Source organism: Astyanax mexicanus, chromosome 1 (assembly GCF_023375975.1).
Source record: "Astyanax mexicanus isolate ESR-SI-001 chromosome 1, AstMex3_surface, whole genome shotgun sequence".
Taxonomy (NCBI): domain Eukaryota; kingdom Metazoa; phylum Chordata; class Actinopteri; order Characiformes; family Acestrorhamphidae; genus Astyanax; species Astyanax mexicanus.
In genome coordinates this window covers 15284808-15306105 of record NC_064408.1, presented here as the reverse complement: position 1 = coordinate 15306105, position 21298 = coordinate 15284808, and the positions used below count along the sequence as shown (strand labels likewise).

Sequence of the window (21298 nt, the reverse complement as noted above, 5' to 3'; positions counted from 1 at the left end):
GTTCTTCTACACCCTCTGCAAAAACTGATTCACGCTGAGTGTTTTGGAGTGGATTGGAGTGTATTCTGTGGTAAACATAAATATATTGATCACGCTAGCTTAGCTAAGTCTTTTTGATTAGCTCTGCTAAACATTTTAAATCTTCAGACTGATGGTTTAACATTTACTGTATGACAGGCTTAAATGTGTGTGCAGTGTTCACTTCAGTTTGTAGACAAACTAAACTTTGTGATCATTTTGTGATCATTTTTCTTACACAAATCCCTGCCTCCAGTAATACTGCATACACTGGTAATATTTTATTAAGGTTTACGGTATGAAAAAAAGTGGATAGCACCCAACCCTTATTTTTTTAGTGCTTAAAATACAATGTAGCACACATTCTGGTCCAAAATGAATTAAAAAAATCTGATTTTTATTTTGGCTTATTGTAATTTTAAGTAAAATTATGATAAAGGAATATACCAAAGGAGTGGGCGTTTTGACGTTCAGAGTGTTTTGGCAAAAAAATGTTATCCATGATTAGAGGTGGACAATATTGTATCGTATTGTTATAATAGTGATTTTGTTATCATGATGCACATTATGCACAAGTCTACCTGAAGCAAAATACAGGTTTTAGAGTGGCCAAACCCACATTTGAACCCAACTGAGAAGCTGTGTTTCGTCCTTTGTTGGCTCCTTTAAATACAAATTTTAACACTGATGCAGTACCAGTGGAATGATGAGGCATGAGGATGACCAATAAAGACTGTACTGCAACAGATGAGCTGACAAGGTGGAGCAGCTCGGTAGGAGTGTCTTCTAGAGTAGAGAACAGTGAGTTTTTAAAAACTCCAGCAGCAGCACTGCTGTGCCTGACTCACATTAGTACCAGCTAGGTAGGAGTGTCTATAGAATGGACAGTGTTTAAAAGCTCCAGCAGCACTGCTGTCTGATATACTAGTACCAGCACAACACACATTGATGGCTGAGTTCTATCACTGTGTCAAGGGGTCACTGAGTCACAGTATCTACAGTGTAGATTGCGCTGTTATGAACGTTTATAGTTGTGCATTCAAGTGTCTGCATCACTCTCCATTTTAACCGCAAAGATGAGAATGTATAGGTGAAAACATGTGGCTTGGGGAACCAATCACAGTTGCTGCCTCTATGTTGCTGCAGCACATATTCACATTTCTGGGGAGGTGAAAGTCAGCGTAGTGCAGGGATCGACAATTAAGTCCTCAACGCACATGCCGTCATCATTCCAGTGTCACTGCAGTGCTAAGAATGATCCACAACCCAGATAACCACCAGCTCAGTGGTTGCCCTACGTGGGCCTGTCCAGTAAAGAACAGGGTGAAGGGAGTATAATAAAGCATGCAGAGAAACAGATACAGGACTAAAACAGTAAAAGTTGTCAGCAGAGGGAGGCATAAAGTGCTGTAAGATTCTCTGGGAAAACACTGCCTTGATTTTGGACTTAATAAAACACAGTGGACCAACACCAGCAGATGGCATGTCTCTCCAAGCCATCACTGATTGTAGAAACTTCACACTAGACCTCAAGCAGTTTGGACTGTGTGTCTCTCCACTCTTCCTCCAGACTCTGCTCCCTTGATTTCCAAATGAAATGAAACATTTACTGTTGATCAGTGATGTATATATTGGAGAGTCATGTCATCGGCTGGTGTTGATCCACTGTGTTTTATTATCAAGTCTAAAGTCAGTGCAGCACAAAATCTTACAGCACTTCATGCTTCCCTCTGCTGACAACTTTTATAGAGATGAGGATTTCATTTTCCAGCAGGACTTGGCACACTGCCAAAAGTACCAATTGGTCTTGTATAATATTCTAATTAACTGAGACACTGATTTTTGGGTTTCGTTGGCTGTAATCCATAATCATCAGAAATAAAATGGATCGCTCTGTCTGTAATACATCTATATAATATATGAGTTTCACATTTTGAACTGATATACGGAAATAAAGTAACTTTTCAATGATATTCAACATTTTTGACATGCACTAGTATGTATGTTAAAAACTGATTTGTTGCTGGAGTGAAAATGTGACAAACAAGATTGTGTGGAAGCCTCATGCAGTGGATAATCTGCTCTGTCCTTCAGTTGTCCTAGCTGGAGGAGAGAAACACTCAGACTGTTAATTAGTCGTGGGTGTTTTGGGAGGTTGAGTGAGGTTATGTTTTGTGGGATACGGTTATGCATTTCTTTTTTACAGTGAAGAATTTCTGTATAACAGTATATACAAGTACAGTACACACAAGTCCAGTGCTGCATAGCTTAAGCGTAGTATCTGATTTTTGTCGCATGCTGGTTGATGAAGATTAGTCCGCTCACAGATTAGAGCTGGCTAAGCCTCGCTTACTCTCACTCTCGATCAGTAGCAAGAGGAAGAGCCGGTAGCAACCATTAGCGTAGAGGATCATAAGCTGTTTATGTCTCTTATCTCTTATATCACACTGCTATAATGTTCTGGGCAACATATTGACACATATTTAGTTGATTATTGACATGCATAGAGGGTCAGTTATATGGAAGAGACAGGATGGGCAAAAGCTAAGAAGGAGCTAAGAAGAAAAAGTAGTGTACGTTCAAATGGAGAGAAGAAAGTGCTGATTGGAAGGTGGAGGGTTTCTCTTCTGTGCTGATTTTTCCTCTTCTGAAGATGAGGTTTGGTGCACTGCTTTGGCTCTTTATAGGGTCTTCATGTGGGATGACCACTCAGATACCGGAGACAACACCAACAACAGAGACTGAAATAACTACAACCATCGACCAAGACCAAGGAAGTGGTAAGTCAACAAATAGAAACGTTTGATTTACAGTTAGCAGAATTGGTATTCATTTCCGGCCCAAAACTGGCACACCTCAGTCAGATAATTAAGGGCATTAAAATGAAATAAATAATGTTTTAAAGGAGAACTCTGGTATAAAATGGACTTTGGATGTAGTAAAACATGATGACACTTACTTACCTTTGTTGTATAGTACACCACTGCTTTCCCACAGCTTCCCAAGATCCAGTAATTTTGTGGTATTTGCCCAGCACTCTGTACAACGGCCATATCGGGGCATATTTTGCCCAGATAAATTGCTTTTTACACCATTATCCAGGCTCAAAGTAGCTTCACACCTCCTTGGTTGAATCCGGAGAGCCCTGACTTTTAAATCGAGGCATTAAGAACTTTAAAAGTGCACAAGAAGCTTATTAAAACCACTGTTTACGACCCGTAACGCTAGCCTACTAGTGTAGCAGCCAGCGGCAGGAGGCAGGCTATGTGAAGTCTATGTATGTCTTTATGTTTGTCATTATACGTACAGTGATGGCGGCGCTCAAAACTGAAAGCTAGCATTATGGGATGTAAACAGTGGTTTTAATAAGCTTCTTGTGCACTTTTAAAGTTCTTAATGCCTCAATTTAAATGTCAGGGCTCTCCAGATTCTACCAAGAGGTTTGGAGCTACTTTGAGCCTGGATAATGGTATAAAAAAGTGATTTATTGTGGCAAAATTGTGGCCCCGATACGGTACAGAGTGCTGGGCAAAAAGCACAAAATTACTGTATCTCCGAAAGCTGTAGGAGAACGGAGGAGGGCTATTTAACAAAAGTAAGCACTTTTTATCATGTTTTACTACACCAAAAGTCCATTTAACACCGGAGTTCTCCTTTAAGAAGCATCAATTACCATTAAAGTTAAAGTCTGTAAGAAGGGTTTGTTGACTACTAGACCTGATCTTCTAATAGTCCTAGATACATCACTTTGGATATGAGCTGCATCTTAAACATGTTTCAGTAGGTTGTTAGAAATGGGGAACAGCAGATAGGAGTAGTGGAACTGTGTTCCCTGGAAAAATGGGGCTCCATATTGTGTTTTTGAACTCAGTTGTAGATTTGTAGATGAGGTAAGGTGGTGCTTATCCAATATCGTGACCTCACTAACGCTCTGGTCACTGAATACAATCGGAAAAAACACAGCAGTTGAGTGCAATCTAGTAAAAAGTCTTTCCTAAGAATATTGTTAAAAATCCAAGATGGACATTGGTACAGAGTGTTTCCTGGTTTAGTTTTTTTTTTTTTTTTTTCCCTTCCCCTAATTTTAAGGTTACGTTTACATTACCAGGCTGAAGTGACTTAAAGCATATTTTGTGGCTCAGATAGGATTTTTTTCCTAGTCTGTGTGAACGTGCCAAATCCGATTTTTTAAAAACCAGATTCGAGTCACATTTATATTTGCTTTTACGCATGCGCTACTTGCTTCTTTCTCGTACCCACACTTCTCTTGGTGCAGCTGTGCAGCTATACCTGCAAAAACAGCAAAAGCAAACAGCCTGGTCTTTTTTCTCCTCCTCGACCTGAACATGTACTTCAGACCAGCTGTTTACTCTCCACTCCAGCAAAAGATGCTCCGCATATGAGCTGCTAACTCATCCATTTCACTTTATAAAGCTACGAGTCGTCTCTCAAATATGACTTTTTTTGTTGTTTGTGAAGAAGGCGAAATTTATACAAATATTAATGTCACATGTAAGACGTTTTAGAAACAGATTCGTTCACATTACACACAGATACAGATAGCTAAATCCGATCTGAGCAAAAAATCTGGTTTGAACAATGTGGCTTGTAATTCCATTCGAATTCCATGCCTACGATTCCATTCGGCTCTTGCTTGGAGCACATCTGGTTTCTCGTTGGATTTATTGTTTGGAGGTGTGAAAACACTGTCCCTGCTCCAGCCAGATCTGCTTAAATGTGCATTCTGGCGTGTCTTTTGTGTAAACACATTAATTATTTTCCGCTGTGGTCCAAAATGTGATACTAACACAGGTAGTAACTGATAAACTCATGGTACGTCGCAATAAAGAACTATAAAAAAGGAAAGCAGCTACAAAGACTGTTTTCACAGCAGCTAATCATTAGGAACACATGTCATAAAACTTGAGCTTTGATGCTCACTCTGGGGATGTTTTAGTAATATGATTGGACAATAGTTCTGTTGTGTTGTGTGCTTTTTGTTAGCCACTAATGAAAGTAGGATGTAAAGAGAAGCATTTCTAGCTAAGCAGCTACCATTTATTGATGTATGCCATAAATGTTTGAGTTACAGTCATTGATATAAATAATGTGGGTTAGGTTTGTTGGAAGTGGAGCAGGAAGAGGAGCTGGGGGACACGTACTGGTCTGGGACAGCGCCTCTGTGTTTCGGGGGCTGCAGGGGGCGACACAGGGAGCTGAAGAAGGACAGCTGTGGAGATTCAAGCTGCTGCTGGGTGGGCTACAAGTCTCTTTGCAGGGGTGAGTATTATATTATGGCTGTCTAATAGTAATATCTGATCATTTTAATTTTCAATGGTTGTGCTACATCGAAATTTTAACGTTGAATCAACATAATGTCCTCTACCTTCTGCCTTTTGAATAAGCATTTTTCATTTTTTCATCACCATATAATTTCTAAAAATGGTTGGATGGATGAATTAAACATGTTTTACTTCTATTTGCAGTAACTGCTTTTTAATTTAACATCATGTTCATGTTCTAATAGTTTTACTGTTTTTGAGATCAGATGTTGAATCAGATTGGTGGTGGTGGGTAACTTTCTTTATACTCAGCTTTACTACAGTGATGTAAGTTTATTGTAACACTCTGTTAACCATAGGATTTTCTAATTTTAGTGAGCTATGGTTTATTAAAGGTTGAACATATGACGTTGAAACAACGTTGCTATACCAACGTTGATTCACTTTTCAAAATCAACAGTTGATTAAACGTTGATTCAACCATAACATCAACGTTGATTCAACGTTTATTGAACGTTGATTCAACGTTGGAATGCCAGCTGGGGCACATTAATCAATCTCAACAAGCAAACAAAAACATTTTTTAGATTTTTTTTTTTTTTTTTACATATATTTCTTTATTGAGGGAGTAAGAAAAGAGGAAAAATAATAATAAACCAGGAAGGCAGAGAAACAGGACAAATCCAATGTGCGAAACGACCTAAACAATATCCAGTATACGAGCACAGGAAATCAGGAATCATGGAAAGTACAGCAGTACAGCATTTTGATTGCAGGGAATGTATATATTTAAAAGGATCATTATATTACTGTACTTTTAAGCATGATATATTCAAGTTATCAGTTTTTTAATTGACTAGACTGCAGTAAACCTCACTGAATAAACTGACTTAACTACCATATTTTAATACGCTAATATGTATACCCTAGATTTATTGGCCCTGGGTGTATTGAAGCTTCATAGCTTCATAATGAGACAATAGTAATAATAATATACACAATAATACACAATATACACAATAATAGACAATAATAATATACACAATTTTCTGAACATTACAGTTAATGTTTTTACGATGTTTAGTCAGTCAGGCTCCAAATGTGGTCCAGCAGGCTAAGCGCTGCCACTATGATCAGGAGATTGCTGTTCGAATCCTGTTCATGTAGCTTGCCATCAGTTACCAGATCCCCTAGAGAGCACAATTGGCCTTGCTCTCTCTGGGTAGGTAGATGGCGCTCTTTCCCCTCATCACTCCAAAGGGTGATGTCGATCAGCACAAGGCATCTGTGAGCTGATGTATTAGAACCGTGACACTGCGCTCTCATCCGACTGCTCGGTGATGCAACTCGAAAGATGCATGTGCTAGTCTTCACCCTCCTGGTGTTGGGGCATCACTAGTGATGCGGAAGTCCTAATGAGTGGGTTGGGTAATTGGCTCTGTAAAATTGGGGTGAAAATGGGATAAAAATTAGAAATAAAATTAAATTAGATTGTTTATTTAGTCAAGATTTCTGGATGTTCTTAGAAGGTTTTTTTTAAATACGTTTTCTATTTAAAACTTTCTAGTGGTGCCACACACCTTATGTGAGAAACATTTTAATGACATTGTGATGCGAACCATTATTATGTCATGTTTCCTGAACAGTCCTGGAATATTATTTCTGTAACAACATTCTGGCCAACGTTTTTAGAACCTTTAATAAACTTTGCTAAATATTCTTGAAACGTTCTCTGTTAGCTGAAAATGTGTCTAAAACTCATAAAAACAACCAGTAAAATGAGTAAATGTTTAGTTTTATTTATGATAGGTAAAATATGTTGAAAACGTGAATTGGGTCACTGTTCCAGAGCAGTAATAACCTCTATTTTTGCTGTATGTGCTTAAACTTCTATCTTCTCTCTCCCTGTGGTGTGTGCTAGTTAACTGTGGCCCGCCAGACGTGGACTTTAATGGGGTGGTGTTTGGTAATGACTGGTGGGTGGGCTCCGTGGTGAGATACGAGTGCAGGCCAGGCTTTGTGCTGGTGGGGGACCCAGCACGGGCCTGCCAGTCTAATGGGAAATGGACTCCGAAGCCGTCCTGCCTCAGTGAGTACTGCTTACACTGTATTTTCCCTCACACTGGAAATACGCCAGAAGAGCACATAAATGTCAGCGTCTGACATAATTTTTTTAAAATATTTTTTAATTATTTAATAAACTTTTTTAATTATTTCTTAATACTACAGATTTTGAATTATATACTGCTTGGTTTGGCTTGGCCAATCAGGCTGTCTATCATCCTGTAGAATTAGCAGCTTCCCAGTCAGTTTTAGTTTGAGTATATAAAATTCCACTCAAAAGTTTGGACACACCTCTTCTCATTCAATGTGTTTTCTTTCTGTCTATGATTTTTTTTTTACATTGTAAATTTAATAATGAAGACTATGCTGAATTATTTTATAAAAGTGTTAAACAAACCAGAATATGTTTTATGCTTTAGATTCTTCTAAGTAGCACATTTATCTTTGAGGACAGATCTGCACACTCTTAATAATTTAATGTGAAGCTCCAGCTCATCTCAAATCACCTCAAATCAAATCAAATCTCAGTTCATTAGGTTTAGATCAGGGTTTTGTGGAGGACAAACATATTTTTTTTTACTGTTTACTATGTTTTCATGTCTTTATAAAATAAAATAAATTTTATTTATTTACTAAATAAAATAAATACATACATTGATTAAAAAGGTGTACTGCACTGACCTGTGGGATGTGTGTGGGCTCTTCTGCGTTAAACATGAATATAGATCCTGACAGTCACTTGTCTGTACATGTGGACAGTTCTGGGGAGACACTGCCACTCACAATCATTACCAACTACTGGGCTGTCCACTGTGGGTGGTAATGCCTTCTATGGTGTATTCCGGTGCACACTTGACACTTTGGATCAAGTCAGGTATACATATACATATACATACAATATACATACTGCTATCCTGTGACTATTGTAATTTCCAATAGTCTAGCCTTGGTTAGCAGCGCTTAGAGCTATACTGGTAACCCAGGTGCTATCAGTGGTTTGTACCACTGGGCTTGTTTTAACACGGTAAACATGCAGACTACAGTCGGATATACTCACCTCTGAAGAGATAGCGTTGAGCGCAGTTAGAGGCTAAAGCTAATGTTGCTCCAGCTGTGGTGCTGGATAAACTCCTGTATAACGCTGTACTTCAGCAGAGTGACTTTACTGCTCCTTACAACCTGACTGGTAAAATTCATTCATAAGGCGCACCGGATTACAAGGCACAATGTAATTTTTGGGGGAAAATTAAAGGACTGTGCGTCTTATGGAGCGAAAAATATATTATATTATATATCTCCCTCTTTATATATCTCTCTCAGGAGTGTGTCGGCGTGGTCGGGTGGAGTTAAGTGAGAAGGAAATTGATGGAGCGTGTACCTCCACCTGCCCACCCAAGAACTACTCCGGCTCTGGCTCCCAGAGCCACGGCTGCAATCGCATCGATAACTGCAAGACCAAAGAGGCGAACTGGAAAAGCTGGTTTACAGGCTGTGCTTACTGCGAGTGTGACTGCTATATACCCTGTGGTGAGTCTCACACATACACACACACACACACACACACACACACACACACACTCACTCCAGGATTTTAAGGGTGTTTTCACACCTGTTGTTCTTTGCTCCAAAAAGTTAATGAGTTTCCTTATTTTGAGATTTAGACTGTTTTTCCTCTTGGTTTGGTTTAGATTCACACATGAGAACAGCAAGTGCAACAAAATCCATCACAACAAACCATGTGAGCACATTCTGTCCTCTAATTGGTCAGAGCTGTCTGAGGCAGAAGCAAGAAAGTAAATTAGCAAGAAATGCAAATTAGCATGGAGCAGCGGAAATGGCATTAGTTAATAGCTGTAGTAATTATGTGGGTAATAAATCAGGTTAATCTGCACCTGAACAGCTGCTTAGCTCAAACGTGACAGTAGGTTGGATCGCTCTGGAGTTCATTTAGGACTAGATCCTCTTGCAGGATGTACTTCATCCCCAAAGCCAAACACACCAAGAGACTTTAACCTGACTAAATAGTGCTGTTGTGAAAACAGCCTTAGTTAAAGCCGTAGCCTATAGTTTAGTGAAAAGACTAACTCATACAATTGTGCATCTTACCTCAAGTATAGCTGCAGACATAACACCCTGCTGTAATTAAATTCAAGGAGGTATAACCAGACCACACAACACAACCAATTGCTTTATTATAAAGTTTAAAGCACCTATGTTTTGGGTCCCTTTCTCAATTAGAAAGAATGAAGCCATTTTTGCTTTTTTGGGCAGGGGATAACCAATAATTCACTCAGATCTTCTAATGATAGTCCCCATGGCTTAGACCAGGGGTCTCAAATATTATGGGCTGGTGTGGCTTAAGGTTTACATTTTAACCAAGCAAAGGACATCATTAAGTAAGTGGAATCAGGTTTGCTGCTGTTTTTTTATTTCTAATTTTCCAATTTTCTCCCAATTTAGCTAGGCTTATTGTCCCAGCTATATAGCTGCATATCCCCCATCATTAGTAATGCCGTAACACAAGGAGGGTGAAGACTAACACACGTGAAGTCATCCACCACCTCTTTTCGAACTGCTGCTGATGCATCATTGCCGAGTAGCATCACTGCGCTCTCGGAGAAAAGGGCAGCAACTCGGTTCCGATACATAAGCTCACAGACGCCTTGTTCTGATTGACATCACCTTAGGAGTGATGAGGGGAGAGAGCCATCTACCCACCCAGAGAAAGCGAGGCCAATTGTGCTCTCTCGTGGCTCCCGCAGCTATTGGCAAGCTACATGACCGGGATCCGAACCAGCGATCTCCCGATCATAGTGGCAGCTCTTTAGACCGCTGGACAACTTGGAGCCCTGTTTCTGGTTGTTTAGAATGAAAACCTGCAGCCACACTGGGGCAAATAAGGTTTGACACCTCTTTCTTAGAAATTTAAGAGCCCTTGCTGAGCTTTGAGTCAGTGGTACCAACTGTAATTGTGGAAAACCCACTGTTCCCCCTATTGCTAATCCAGCTAATCAGCTAATTACCATACCATTCCTAAGTGGGAAGGGTTGGGAACCACTGTTTTAAACCTTATGAATATTTTTTACCTACAGGTGATGATGAGTCATGATAAGTCCAGTCTGGGTCAAATCAAGATATTTTCTAAATTCAATGTTTCTTTCATTTTTCAGTTTCAGCATCACCAGGGTAGAAGATTTTCTCTTTCTCCCTCTCTGTGATTTGGACATTCTGAGCAGCGATGGATAATCACGTCTTCACAAGGCATCGGAAATCAGCCCTTTCCTGGATTATTCTGTTTGAAACTTCCCAGTTCAAATCAAAGGCTGTTTAAATCAAAGAAGGTTATTCACAAAAAGTCTTCTTTCTTTTCAGAAGAAACGTTCTTATCAGCTTGTGTGGTGATACAAAAAAAGATGTCTCCATATTGGACCTATTTGATTGACCACTGACCACATCCAGCCATTCTGAATGATTGTTTCTCAGTCTGCACTGATGTGTTTGAAGGCGGGTGTTTGAAGAAGCCCCCCTGCTGTATTCACGTTTCAGCAGGGATTAAAGTCAATGACCTGGACAGTCTGCTCTAGTCTGAGCTCAGTATGAAGCTGAGGACTTAATCTTGTTACCAGCCAACACAGGAGACTGTCTCTGTGAACTCTGTGCTGCTTCACTTTTTCACCACTACATACTACTACGCGTGGCACCAGAAGCCCTGGACTAGATATTATCAGCATTGATAGGAGTGTGTCAGCCCTAATACAATACTTCGCTGAGATACACTGTGTGGACAAAAGTATTGAGACACCTGCTTATGCATTGTTTCTTGCAATATTATGGACATTAACTACTTCAAAATTCACTTCTGCAAACTTTGAGGCTCTGTTTAGGTTAGAATATTGTTGCTGATTAGTCAAAAACAAATATTAAAGTTTTTGCAATTTCTTTGGGGATCAGTAAAGTTCTATCTGTCTGTCTATCTTTCTGTCTGTCTTGTCCATGTTTATATTACTGAGACTGTCCTTCACACCGTGTAGAAATGTAATGATGAAGAGAACATTTTTACAATTACTATTTTTGCATTAACTTTGATTAAAAGTAATGTTTCCTGTACAGTTTTCTTAAGGCAATCATATATTTTTTGGTGGTTCATATTTTGGTCCCAATCTCATCACATCCTGGCTCTAATTAGCTTTAAGAAAAGTCATTAGCCTAGGGCAGAGATGTCCAAACTACGGCCCGCGGGCCACTTGCGGCTCGTTTCCTATTTTGGAGCGGCCTGCGAGGTATTTTAGAAATAGAATGAAAGTTGGCCCGCTGTTAAGCAGGTTTTTATAATGTGAGATTCAAAGTTTGAACGCTAGGTGTCAGAAAAGGGCCAAAGAGTCTAAAAGCGGCGAGAATGAGCAGTTGTAGCGCAGAAAAATGGGCCAAAGAGTCTAAAAGGGGCGAGAGTGTTCAGTTGTAGCGCAGAAAAACGGGCCAAAGAGTCGAAAAGTGGAGAGGGTGCTCAGTTGTAGCACAGAAAAACAGTGCAAAGAGTCTAAAAGGGGCGAGAGTGTTCAGTTGCAGTGCAGAAAAACGGGCCAAAGAGTCTAAAAGTTGCCGTAATTAAGGAGTTTAATATTAAGAGTCATCATGGAAGGAAACATCAATTTGAAAAATCTTAGTTTACACAACACTGTCAAAGATAGATAAAAAGATAGTTAGTCAAGTAAAATGGTGTGTATGTCACCGGGGAAAGGACGCACACCAAATGACAAAATACGTTTTGGGGTATTTTATTCTGATTAAATTGTACTCAAATCAATAAAAATAAAATGAATACACTGTAAAACCCTAGCTTAGAACACAGTACAGTATTTGGTAGTGGCACTAATTACAGAAAATAGATAAATAACATTAATACCACATTAATACCATTAACAGAGCTCTTTTTATATTTGTTTTTAAGCTCACCTCGATTTACTCAGCTTTACTCAACAAGATTTGAGCATTTCATTAAGAGAACTTGGATAAACAGCTTCTGTAACCCAGAAAAATACAAGGCTTGACCACGAGGAGCACACTACCCCACAGAAACAATGCCATCTGCCCGCATCTGGTTGTGATTCATCCAAACATCTACTACTGTTATAGGCCAACTAAACCTTATATTGTTCAGTATTTCCTGATTTTTACTTATTTCATTAGGATGGCTCTGGATGAATCCTAAAATGGAGCACCACCATTCACTGCAGCTTGAGCCTCCTTCTCTACCATGCTCTTAGCTCCTCCCTTTCCTCTCTCAGGGTGACAACACTTCTGATTGTGTTTCTTAAAGTTACAGACACACATTTTAAAGGTGTATTCTCAATTCACCACCTGGCTACATGTAAATGAAAGTAATAAGGAAAATGTATTATTTAAAGTGGTATATTTCATTATTTGTTTTATTACAGAGTCTTTGGCCCGTGACTTCAAATTTATTTCTCCTTCTGGCCCCCAACAAAAAATGTTTGGACACCCCTGGCCTAGGGGTTCACATACTTTCTCTCCCCCACTGTGAATGTTAACATGTTGTGTTCAATAAAACCATGCAAACATATAATTTATACTTTTTTCTGTATATGTTTATTCGCTCTAGAGAGTTTTATTCTATTGGCATTACTTTTCTTACAGGCTTACAGGTATTTTTCTTTCTATTTGGACACATACTGAACCTGAATTAGCATTTTAACCAGCTGAGTGCTTTCAATTAACAATGGTCTCTTGGAAATAAAGCCTTTGTGAAAAGGTAGAGGAACACTGTGCTTTAAGGACTTTAACACATTTCTCTTTATTCATGTCTCTTAGCAAGTTTGTTTTACAGAAATAGCAGAAATTAATGTTGATAACTAGTGAATTAATAATGTTTAAAGACGATTAAATGAAGATTACTTCATTTAAACACCTAAGATTACTATATTAATGCGGAAAGTTTTACTCCTTGGTCCAGGTGGTGTACTTCAGGATGATGTGCTCATCTTTTTTGGGTTGGTAGCAGCCGACTCCTGCAAAAAATACATTCATCCATATAAATTATCCATCGGCTAAATTGACTGCATGCAGAATTGTCCCATTTTCTTGACTGAGGGCAGCACTTACCCACATCCAGTTTGGTGACAGTGCCGTCGTGCTCTGAGAGAATCTGCCAGTAGGTGTGTTTAGCCTCTGAACCGGCCACCCCGTTCACACTCTCCAAATAAAGGCCCAGGTTGGGGTCTATTTTCACAGTGAACCTACAACAGAGTTACAGCGGCCAAACCAGTGACTTTTAACACAAATATGCATTACAGCTGAACTTGCACATCTTTTTTAATTAACTCCCACTTGATCAGAAAAGAGATCAGGGACTTGGATGCTCTTGTGAGTTTTGCTTGTGTGTATTACATAGAGGACCTATTCCCTGAAGTGTCCTTTGACGTCACTACTTCCTGTGAGTAACACAATTAAATTAGCCCTTCCAGCATTTTTATAACACAGTAAATGGTACAAAAAATATTCTTTGAAACGTTCTTATCAGGTTATTAATGCAGGGGTGGAGAACAACAGCCATAGAAGGCTGGAGCTGATCTGGCAGGTAACTACTAGAGGTAGTAGGTGAATTAAAGCAGGAGAAATGCCAAACTCTGCGGCCACACTCTGCAGGGCTTTGGCTCTTAGTTCCCCAAACATCTATTACACTATAATAACACCTAATTACACTGTAAAAATTTAAAACCACAGAGTAATTCTTGAGTTAACTCAACTTAGTTTAGTCAAAAGGCCTCCTAACTCTCCTAACATTTTTAATTCTGTATCTCAGTTTGGTCAACAGTACATATGAGATTAAGCCTGCCAAAAAGTTGAAAAATCATAATTTAAATATAAAATAAAAAAATATATAAAATTTACTTCACTCTGTATTCATTTGCCATGTTTGTTGTAATGTTTCTTTCCTGGCACTTTACTCTGTTTTTTAAATAAAATGTATATTAAAATAATTTCTCATTTGGTTTTGTTTTTTGCACTAATATCTCGTGATGTATGAGAACATTTATTAATCACGTGTCTACTTAGCTAGGATTTTTTTGAATCTATAGATCCAATTTAATGTAATTTAGATTTTTAGTTTAATAAAATTATTACAGAGCACTAATTATACAGCTCTGAAAAAAAAAGAGACCAATTAAAAATTATGACTTTCTTTGATTTTCCCAAATTGAAAACTTCTGGAATGTAATCAAGAGGTGTATACCTTCCAAAGCCCTCTTTTGAGGAATCACTTTATGCTGAATTTACATACTGCTGTCCCAGGACTTTTGCCATGCCAGTGCAGTTCAGTAATATGGACCCTTTATATTCAATCCAAAAGCAGCCAATGACAATGGTATTTATTAAAGATGGTAAATGTGAGCTTCTTTGTGAAGGCAGATGGGTCTATTGGAGATACAGTTACAGCATTAAAAACATAACTTGAGCAAAAGCAGAAAGACATTAAAATAGGCCTCCTAAATGCTATATGAATTACTCTATATATGATATCTGTGTGTTTGTGTTTCCTACTTGAATCCATTGCTGCTGTCCTGCAGTCTCGTTAACGCCCCGTACAGCACCCCTCCCTCCAGCACAGAGGTTTGGAAGAAAGATGATGAGGCGGTAAATTCATCCTTCACAGTGACTCTGATGGGGACTGGCTTCAGTTCCTCTGTTTGAGTGGAGAGAAATGGGAAATTGGTTTATGAATTTAGTGAGTTTATGAGTTTATAATGCTCACATTGCTCTGATATGTAAAGCAGGCTGCAGCAGAAGCTCTATAGAGATTAATTCTGCTCTCGACTTTCTTTTAAATACAAAGAGCACAGTTTTAGTACACTGGGAAACCAAATTCAGTCTTCAGCCGAGTACAGCTACGATATGTATTATTAGACGAAGTGGATGAGAGGAAGAAAGTGAGATAAACAGACACTTCTAGGTCAGAAAGACCCTGTGGAGAATAGTATTGAATACACAGTGTTCCAGGCAAAATTAATTCTGAGGGAAATAAAGCTATTTTATGCACAGTCAGTGTCCAAAGAGCAGATTTATTTACAAGTGGTTCAGCTTAGTCTCATATTAAGGTCACACTGGGACAAAACATCCGTTCCAGTTGGTTTTTCACATACTGTATTTTGCCAAAAGTATTCGCTTAGGTTACAGACACTTTCATGGCTATAGGTCAATAAAAACCAAGCACTTAGTCATGCAGACTGCTTCTACAAACATTAGTGAAATAATGAGTTTCAAGCTCTCAGGAGCTCAGTGTACTCCAGCGTGGTACTGTGATAGGATGCAGCACCACTACAACAAGTCCAGTTGTGAAATTTTCTCACTACTAAATATTCCACAGCCAACTGTCAGTGATATTATAACACAGTGGAAGAGACTGGGAAGGACAGCGACCCTGTGCTCTGTCAGTGTAAAATAACAGAGATGCTGAGGAGCATAGTGTACAGAGTTCACCAACTGCCTGCAGAGCCACTACACCAATCACTACACACCTCCAAACTTCATGTAGCTTCAGATTAGTTCATCACTACACACCTCCAAACTTCATGTAGCTTCAGATTAGTTCATCACTACACACCTCCAAACTTCATGTAGCTTCAGAGTTCATCATCACTACACACCTCCAAACTTCATGTAGCTTCAGAGTTCATCACTACACACCTCCAAACTTCATGTAGCTTCAGATTAGTTCATCACTACACACCTCCAAACTTCATGTAGCTTCAGAGTTTATCATCACTACACACCTCCAAACTTCATGTAGCTTCAGAGTTCATCACTACACACCTCCAAACTTCATGTAGCTTCAGATTAGTTAATCACTACACACCTCCAAACTTCATGTAGCTTCAGAGTTTATCATCACTACACACCTCCAAACTTCATGTAGCTACAGAGTTCATCACTACACACCTCCAAACTTCATGTAGCTTCAGATTAGTTAATCACTACACACCTCCAAACTTCATGTAGCTACAGAGTTCATCACTACACACCTCCAAACTTCATGTAGCTTCAGATTAGTTAATAACTACACACCTCCAAACTTCATGTAGCTACAGAGTTTATCACTACACACCTCCAAACTTCATGTAGCTTCAGAGTTTATCATCACTACACACCTCCAAACTTCATGTAGCTTCAGATTAGTTAATCACTACACACCTCCAAACTTCATGTTGCTTCAGAGTTCATCACTACACACCTCCAAACTTCATGTAGCTTCAGATTAGTTAATCACTACACACCTCCAAACTTCATGTTGCTTCAGAGTTCATCACTACACACCTCCAAACTCCATGTAGCTTCAGATTAGCTCACAAATTAGAACAGTAGAGCATAGAAAGCTTCATGGAATGGGTTTCTATGGCTGAGCAGCTCCATCCAAACCTTACATCACCAGGGACAATGCAAGCGAGCAGATACTGTTGGCAAATTAGTGAGTGACCTTTTGAGACATGAACTCCACAAGACCTCCAAAATAAAGTTTCTTGCACCAAGATATTAGAATGAGATCCTTTAAGACCTGTCCTGAAGGGCTAGACTAGACAGTAGTGCCAATGAACTTGTTGCCAGTTCACCAGTTGTCCCTTCTTGTTGAGCCATTTGGTAGGTAGGTATTAAGTACTGGATCTGTACACTCTCTACCCAACTACAAATGCTCCATTTCATTAGCTCATACAGTTGATGTAACCTAGTGGCTAACAACACTGCTGCCCCTGTTGCAGAAGTTGGCTTTGGTCAATCCAAATTTCGGCTACTACAATTTGTGGGATAAAAATTCAATACATATCTGATTTGCAGTAATGTGATTGTTTAAACTTAAATGCTGTGTGAAAAACTGTCAGTGGTGGGGGGCTAGTGAAGTCAAGGACCTCACCATGCTTCTAAAGAAAAGACTGAATGCTGCCACAGAAGGGGGGAAGCTGCCATGCCAAAAGAAAAGAAACTTGTTGAAAAGAAAGAAGAAGCAGTGTGTCCACTTTACAGTGAGTCTGAATTCATTCTCTATAGTGAGCCCAGCTGTGATGCTAGTGAAGATGAAACCGAAACTTTACATGAAGCCATGTTCTTTTGCACATGCGCTTTTTTTTACGACAGTGAACTTGTGATTTGAGCCACTTTACCTGCTGTGTGAACTTAGCTTTAACACTAGCACACGATGACAAGTAACAAATTGAGATGACAATTTCCTAACAATGCATATGAATTATGACCTGGTGAAAAGACATCCTAAACTGATAACCAGACAAATAGTTTGGGTCAAATGTAGACACAGAGGTCTGATGTTCCCAACTTCTGCTATCTAAATGTTTTTTCTTCTGGTTCCTACCACACTTCGTTCATTTTCTTAGCAGTGTTGTTCTGAATATGGAAGAGAGGCTCAGAACTGCTGTTTCTTCTTTTCCTGTTTTTTGGAGAAAAGAATATCATGGAAGAAAGTAGCAAAGAGTCAGTGAACAATTTTAGTTTGGTGTAATGTTTTCTTAATGTTCCTATTATTGCCATTATATTCTTAGAACATCTGATCTGTCAGGTTTTCTAAATGTTCTTAGAATGTTCTCACATCGCTTAAACATCACTTATGTCAGTATTTTTATTATTTCTTTTAGTTTTGAGAATACTAAATGTTTTCTTAAGCTGGATGGCTCGATAGCCAGCATGCTCAACAGTCACTTTGATACATGCCCACATTTGACATTGCAAGCTGCCTCAAACACACCAGTCACCTGCCAGTGTGAACACAATGGTAATAGTAACAGTCCTTGGGCAACACACCTAACACTACATTCCCCTACCTGTGTAACATGACTCAAATGTAAGTCACTTACAATCAGACAAAAGCAGTAAATGTTAATATGAATTTAAATTAGGTGGGCAGATTGAACCTGAATTTATTGTGCACTCACCTGTTTGCACTGGCAGACCCAGCACCAGCGTAGACAGCAGTGCTACAGAGCACAGAAATGCAGAAACCAGCCAAAGTGCCATAGCAGCAGTCAGTCAGGTCTGAATCCCTCACACACTCCCACGACTTACTTTATACCACCCCAAGTTCCCTCTCTGAGTGATTACCCCGTGTCACCGTGTTACTGTAAGGCCTTATCTCAAGTTTGAAAGTTAACAGTGGCTTTCTAGGAATCGCACTGTTAGAAATATGGAGAAAATTCTTTGATGCTTTGTTCCTCTTTGGTTCCAGCAGGTGCTTCACCCAGTTTTCTGTGTGCTGTGGTGGGCGTTCTCTATGTACAAATGGAGTACAAACACTTAATGGAACGAGATTAGAACGAGGATTAATGATGTGGGCTGAATGACCCTGTGACCCAGTGTTCTCTCCTGCCCATTATGAAATATAACATGTCAGGAGAAATGAGGGAAGAGGTGTTGGAAAGTTTATTAGTGCTGCTTGCTGCATAGCTGCACAGCCCATAAAGAAATCTGATATATTTCAAAGAATACACTTCAAATATATTAACTATATTTATATATATATATATATATATTCAGTTATATTTAATGTCATCGGAATGACGGAATAAGAAAACTGTCTCGTAACTTTCAAAGAAAGTCAATGTAAAATATATATATATTTTTTAAATTTTAGAGCATTTCTATTGATCTATTCATCATAGGTAAATGCCAGATTCACATTTTGTCAAATAGTCAGAAAATGTAAAAAAAAAAAAAAAAAAACAGCAGTGATACATCTGTCTCATATTGCGATATTTCCCATTGCTCAAATGTGAAAAAAAAGACCATATATCAATATGTTTAAACATATATGTTTAAACATCATTGCTGTTAGATAAATATCATTCTATTTCCAAAATGGCAACTTTACAGGAAAAGGAAAAGCCTTTTGTAACTTTCAGTGTAAATTGTTGTAAAATTATATTTTGGAGCATTTCTATAAAATTATTTTAAAAAGTGAAAACTGCTAAAAACAGGACTAAATGTTTTATTTATGATACGTATATTGTACTATAACTGAACCTGACTTATATCGTTGCTATATATATATATATATATATATATATATATATATATATATATATATATATATATATATATATATATGTACATATATGTATTTATCTAAAAATAGATCTCTATAGCTTTTCTTCACTGCTTCACTGCTGAAACTGATACATAGTCCAATGTTAACCTGAGCTAAAGGTGTTGTTGCCATATGGGTCAGCCAGTCTTTCTTCTGAAGGTGTAGGAAACAGTATTCTCTGCTTTTTGTCTTCATCTGTAATTTATGTAAAGAAATCCTTTTACTTAAATAATTACGGTTAGCGGTGTTCAAGCCTTTTTTCTACATTATCATGATTAACATAGTTTCTATGAACACACCTTGTGTAAAGTCTTTAAGGGAGTGTCATGCTAATTGTCATACAGACACTTTTATTGTAGCCATCCTGACAATCTTGAGGGATTTCTGCTTTTTATATTATTATAAAACTGTGCCAAAAGTCAGACATCCTTGTTATTTTATTTAAATGAATTATGAACACCCCTTATGTCTCTAAAGAAGTTTATCTCTAGAGCAGATGAATATGAACCTATAGGCCTGAAAGTGGTCTAGATGGAGCTCCATACAGTAATCTAGGGATGAGCTGTGGAGTTGAGGATGAGGTGGGATGGCGCTCATTTAAGACCTAACCTCACTAATGCTCTAGATGCTGAATGCAATCAAATCCTTACAGCAATGATCCAACATCTGTTAGAATGTGTGTTTGTAAAAACCTGATACAATGGTAAATGAGTGCAAGACCAAAGAAACCTAGTAATTTGGCAAATCAGAATGATGGTATTTGGCAGCTCTACCCACCAATTCACAATCAATTCATTACCTTTCATAGAAATACAAGATTAAGCGCCACTGGTGCAAAACTGCTGCTCCTCCTTTTTTTTGTTTTTTTTTAAATGTTCTTTGATATGTGTGAGATGACCACTAGGTGCCACCAGACCAGGGATGTAAGTGTAAATTCCTTCAAAATGCTGATAAACTGATTTACCACTCCGCAGTTCATCCTCTAGTACCTCTAGTTATTATTTTATTATAAATTTTTGACAATCAAAGTATTTTAGCCATTTTTGTCCAAAGAATGCATAGAAAAATTGGTATAATGTTGCTGTCTAATGAAAAACATGTATCTCAAATACAGCAACTTTACAGGAGCGAGATAAAACCGTCTTGACTTTCAATGGAAGTTAATGTAAAAAGATTTAATTTCAGGAGAATTTCTAATGGTCCATTCAGCAAGAATTTTTAACACAGTGTATGTGACAGTATGTGATTTCAAACTGCCAACTGGTTGTTGTCAAGAAGAACTGTTTTTTATCTTTTGACTAAAAAAGAATGCAATCAAACCTTTAATGCAATGTTCCAGCCTCTAATGTAGAGCTTCCCAGAAGAGTAGAGTCTGTTTCCACAGCAGTGGAAGTATTGACATCTTTGATTTCAGAAGAATCGTTGAATGAGTCGATGTCTATATCCTTTTGGACTCACAGTGTTTGTAAAAGCTGGTTGTTGCTCTTCATGTCTGGTGTGCCCCAGTGCGGTGATGGATATCTTCATGATTATTTAATAAAGCTAACTCTAAAATGCTGTGATCTTTCATTACATTCTTCTAGTCCATGCTCTATATGGCTTAACTCTAAATGTCATACCAACACAGCAGTTTCATGTTGGAGAGGTTGGAGAGAAGAGGCAATTCAATCAGTTTCAGTCTACCATGATAATATTCAGCATTTTTATTTTAAAATAAAAGTGTAAAAAAAACATTGCGATGCTGTGTTGACACTGTAATAAGCCCTATCCGGGGGAATTTTCTCTTTTATTTGGGGTCTTCTGTGATTTTATTGCCGTCCGAAAAGACCATGTA

At 38.4% G+C, this 21298-nt stretch overlaps 2 protein-coding genes and 1 long non-coding RNA gene across 3 annotated transcripts; 1 reads left to right on the top strand and 2 right to left on the bottom strand.

The window, feature by feature from the left end:
• Window positions 1-537: 537 nt before the first annotated feature.
• Window positions 538-13056, top strand: si:ch211-117m20.4 (complement receptor type 1). Its single transcript, XM_007260505.4, has 5 exons — window positions 538-2798; window positions 5137-5298; window positions 7222-7389; window positions 8685-8891; window positions 10535-13056. The coding sequence occupies exons 1-5, from the start codon at window positions 2672-2674 to the stop codon at window positions 10552-10554; spliced, it is 684 nt and encodes a 227-aa protein (XP_007260567.4). The 5' UTR covers window positions 538-2671; the 3' UTR covers window positions 10555-13056.
• Window positions 13057-13142: 86 nt separating this feature from the next.
• On the bottom strand, window positions 13143-18438 carry LOC111191770 (uncharacterized). The gene is made up of 4 exons (XM_049470188.1): window positions 18317-18438; window positions 14925-15066; window positions 13485-13618; window positions 13143-13390 (listed from the first exon to the last, which is right to left on the bottom strand). The coding sequence occupies exons 1-4, from the start codon at window positions 18396-18398 to the stop codon at window positions 13320-13322; spliced, it is 429 nt and encodes a 142-aa protein (XP_049326145.1). The 5' UTR covers window positions 18399-18438; the 3' UTR covers window positions 13143-13319.
• Window positions 15073-18304, bottom strand: LOC125786375 (uncharacterized). The gene is made up of 3 exons (XR_007428538.1): window positions 16695-18304; window positions 16111-16279; window positions 15073-16027 (listed from the first exon to the last, which is right to left on the bottom strand). It is a non-coding gene; the product is annotated as an uncharacterized LOC125786375 (long non-coding RNA).
• Window positions 18439-21298: the final 2860 nt, after the last annotated feature.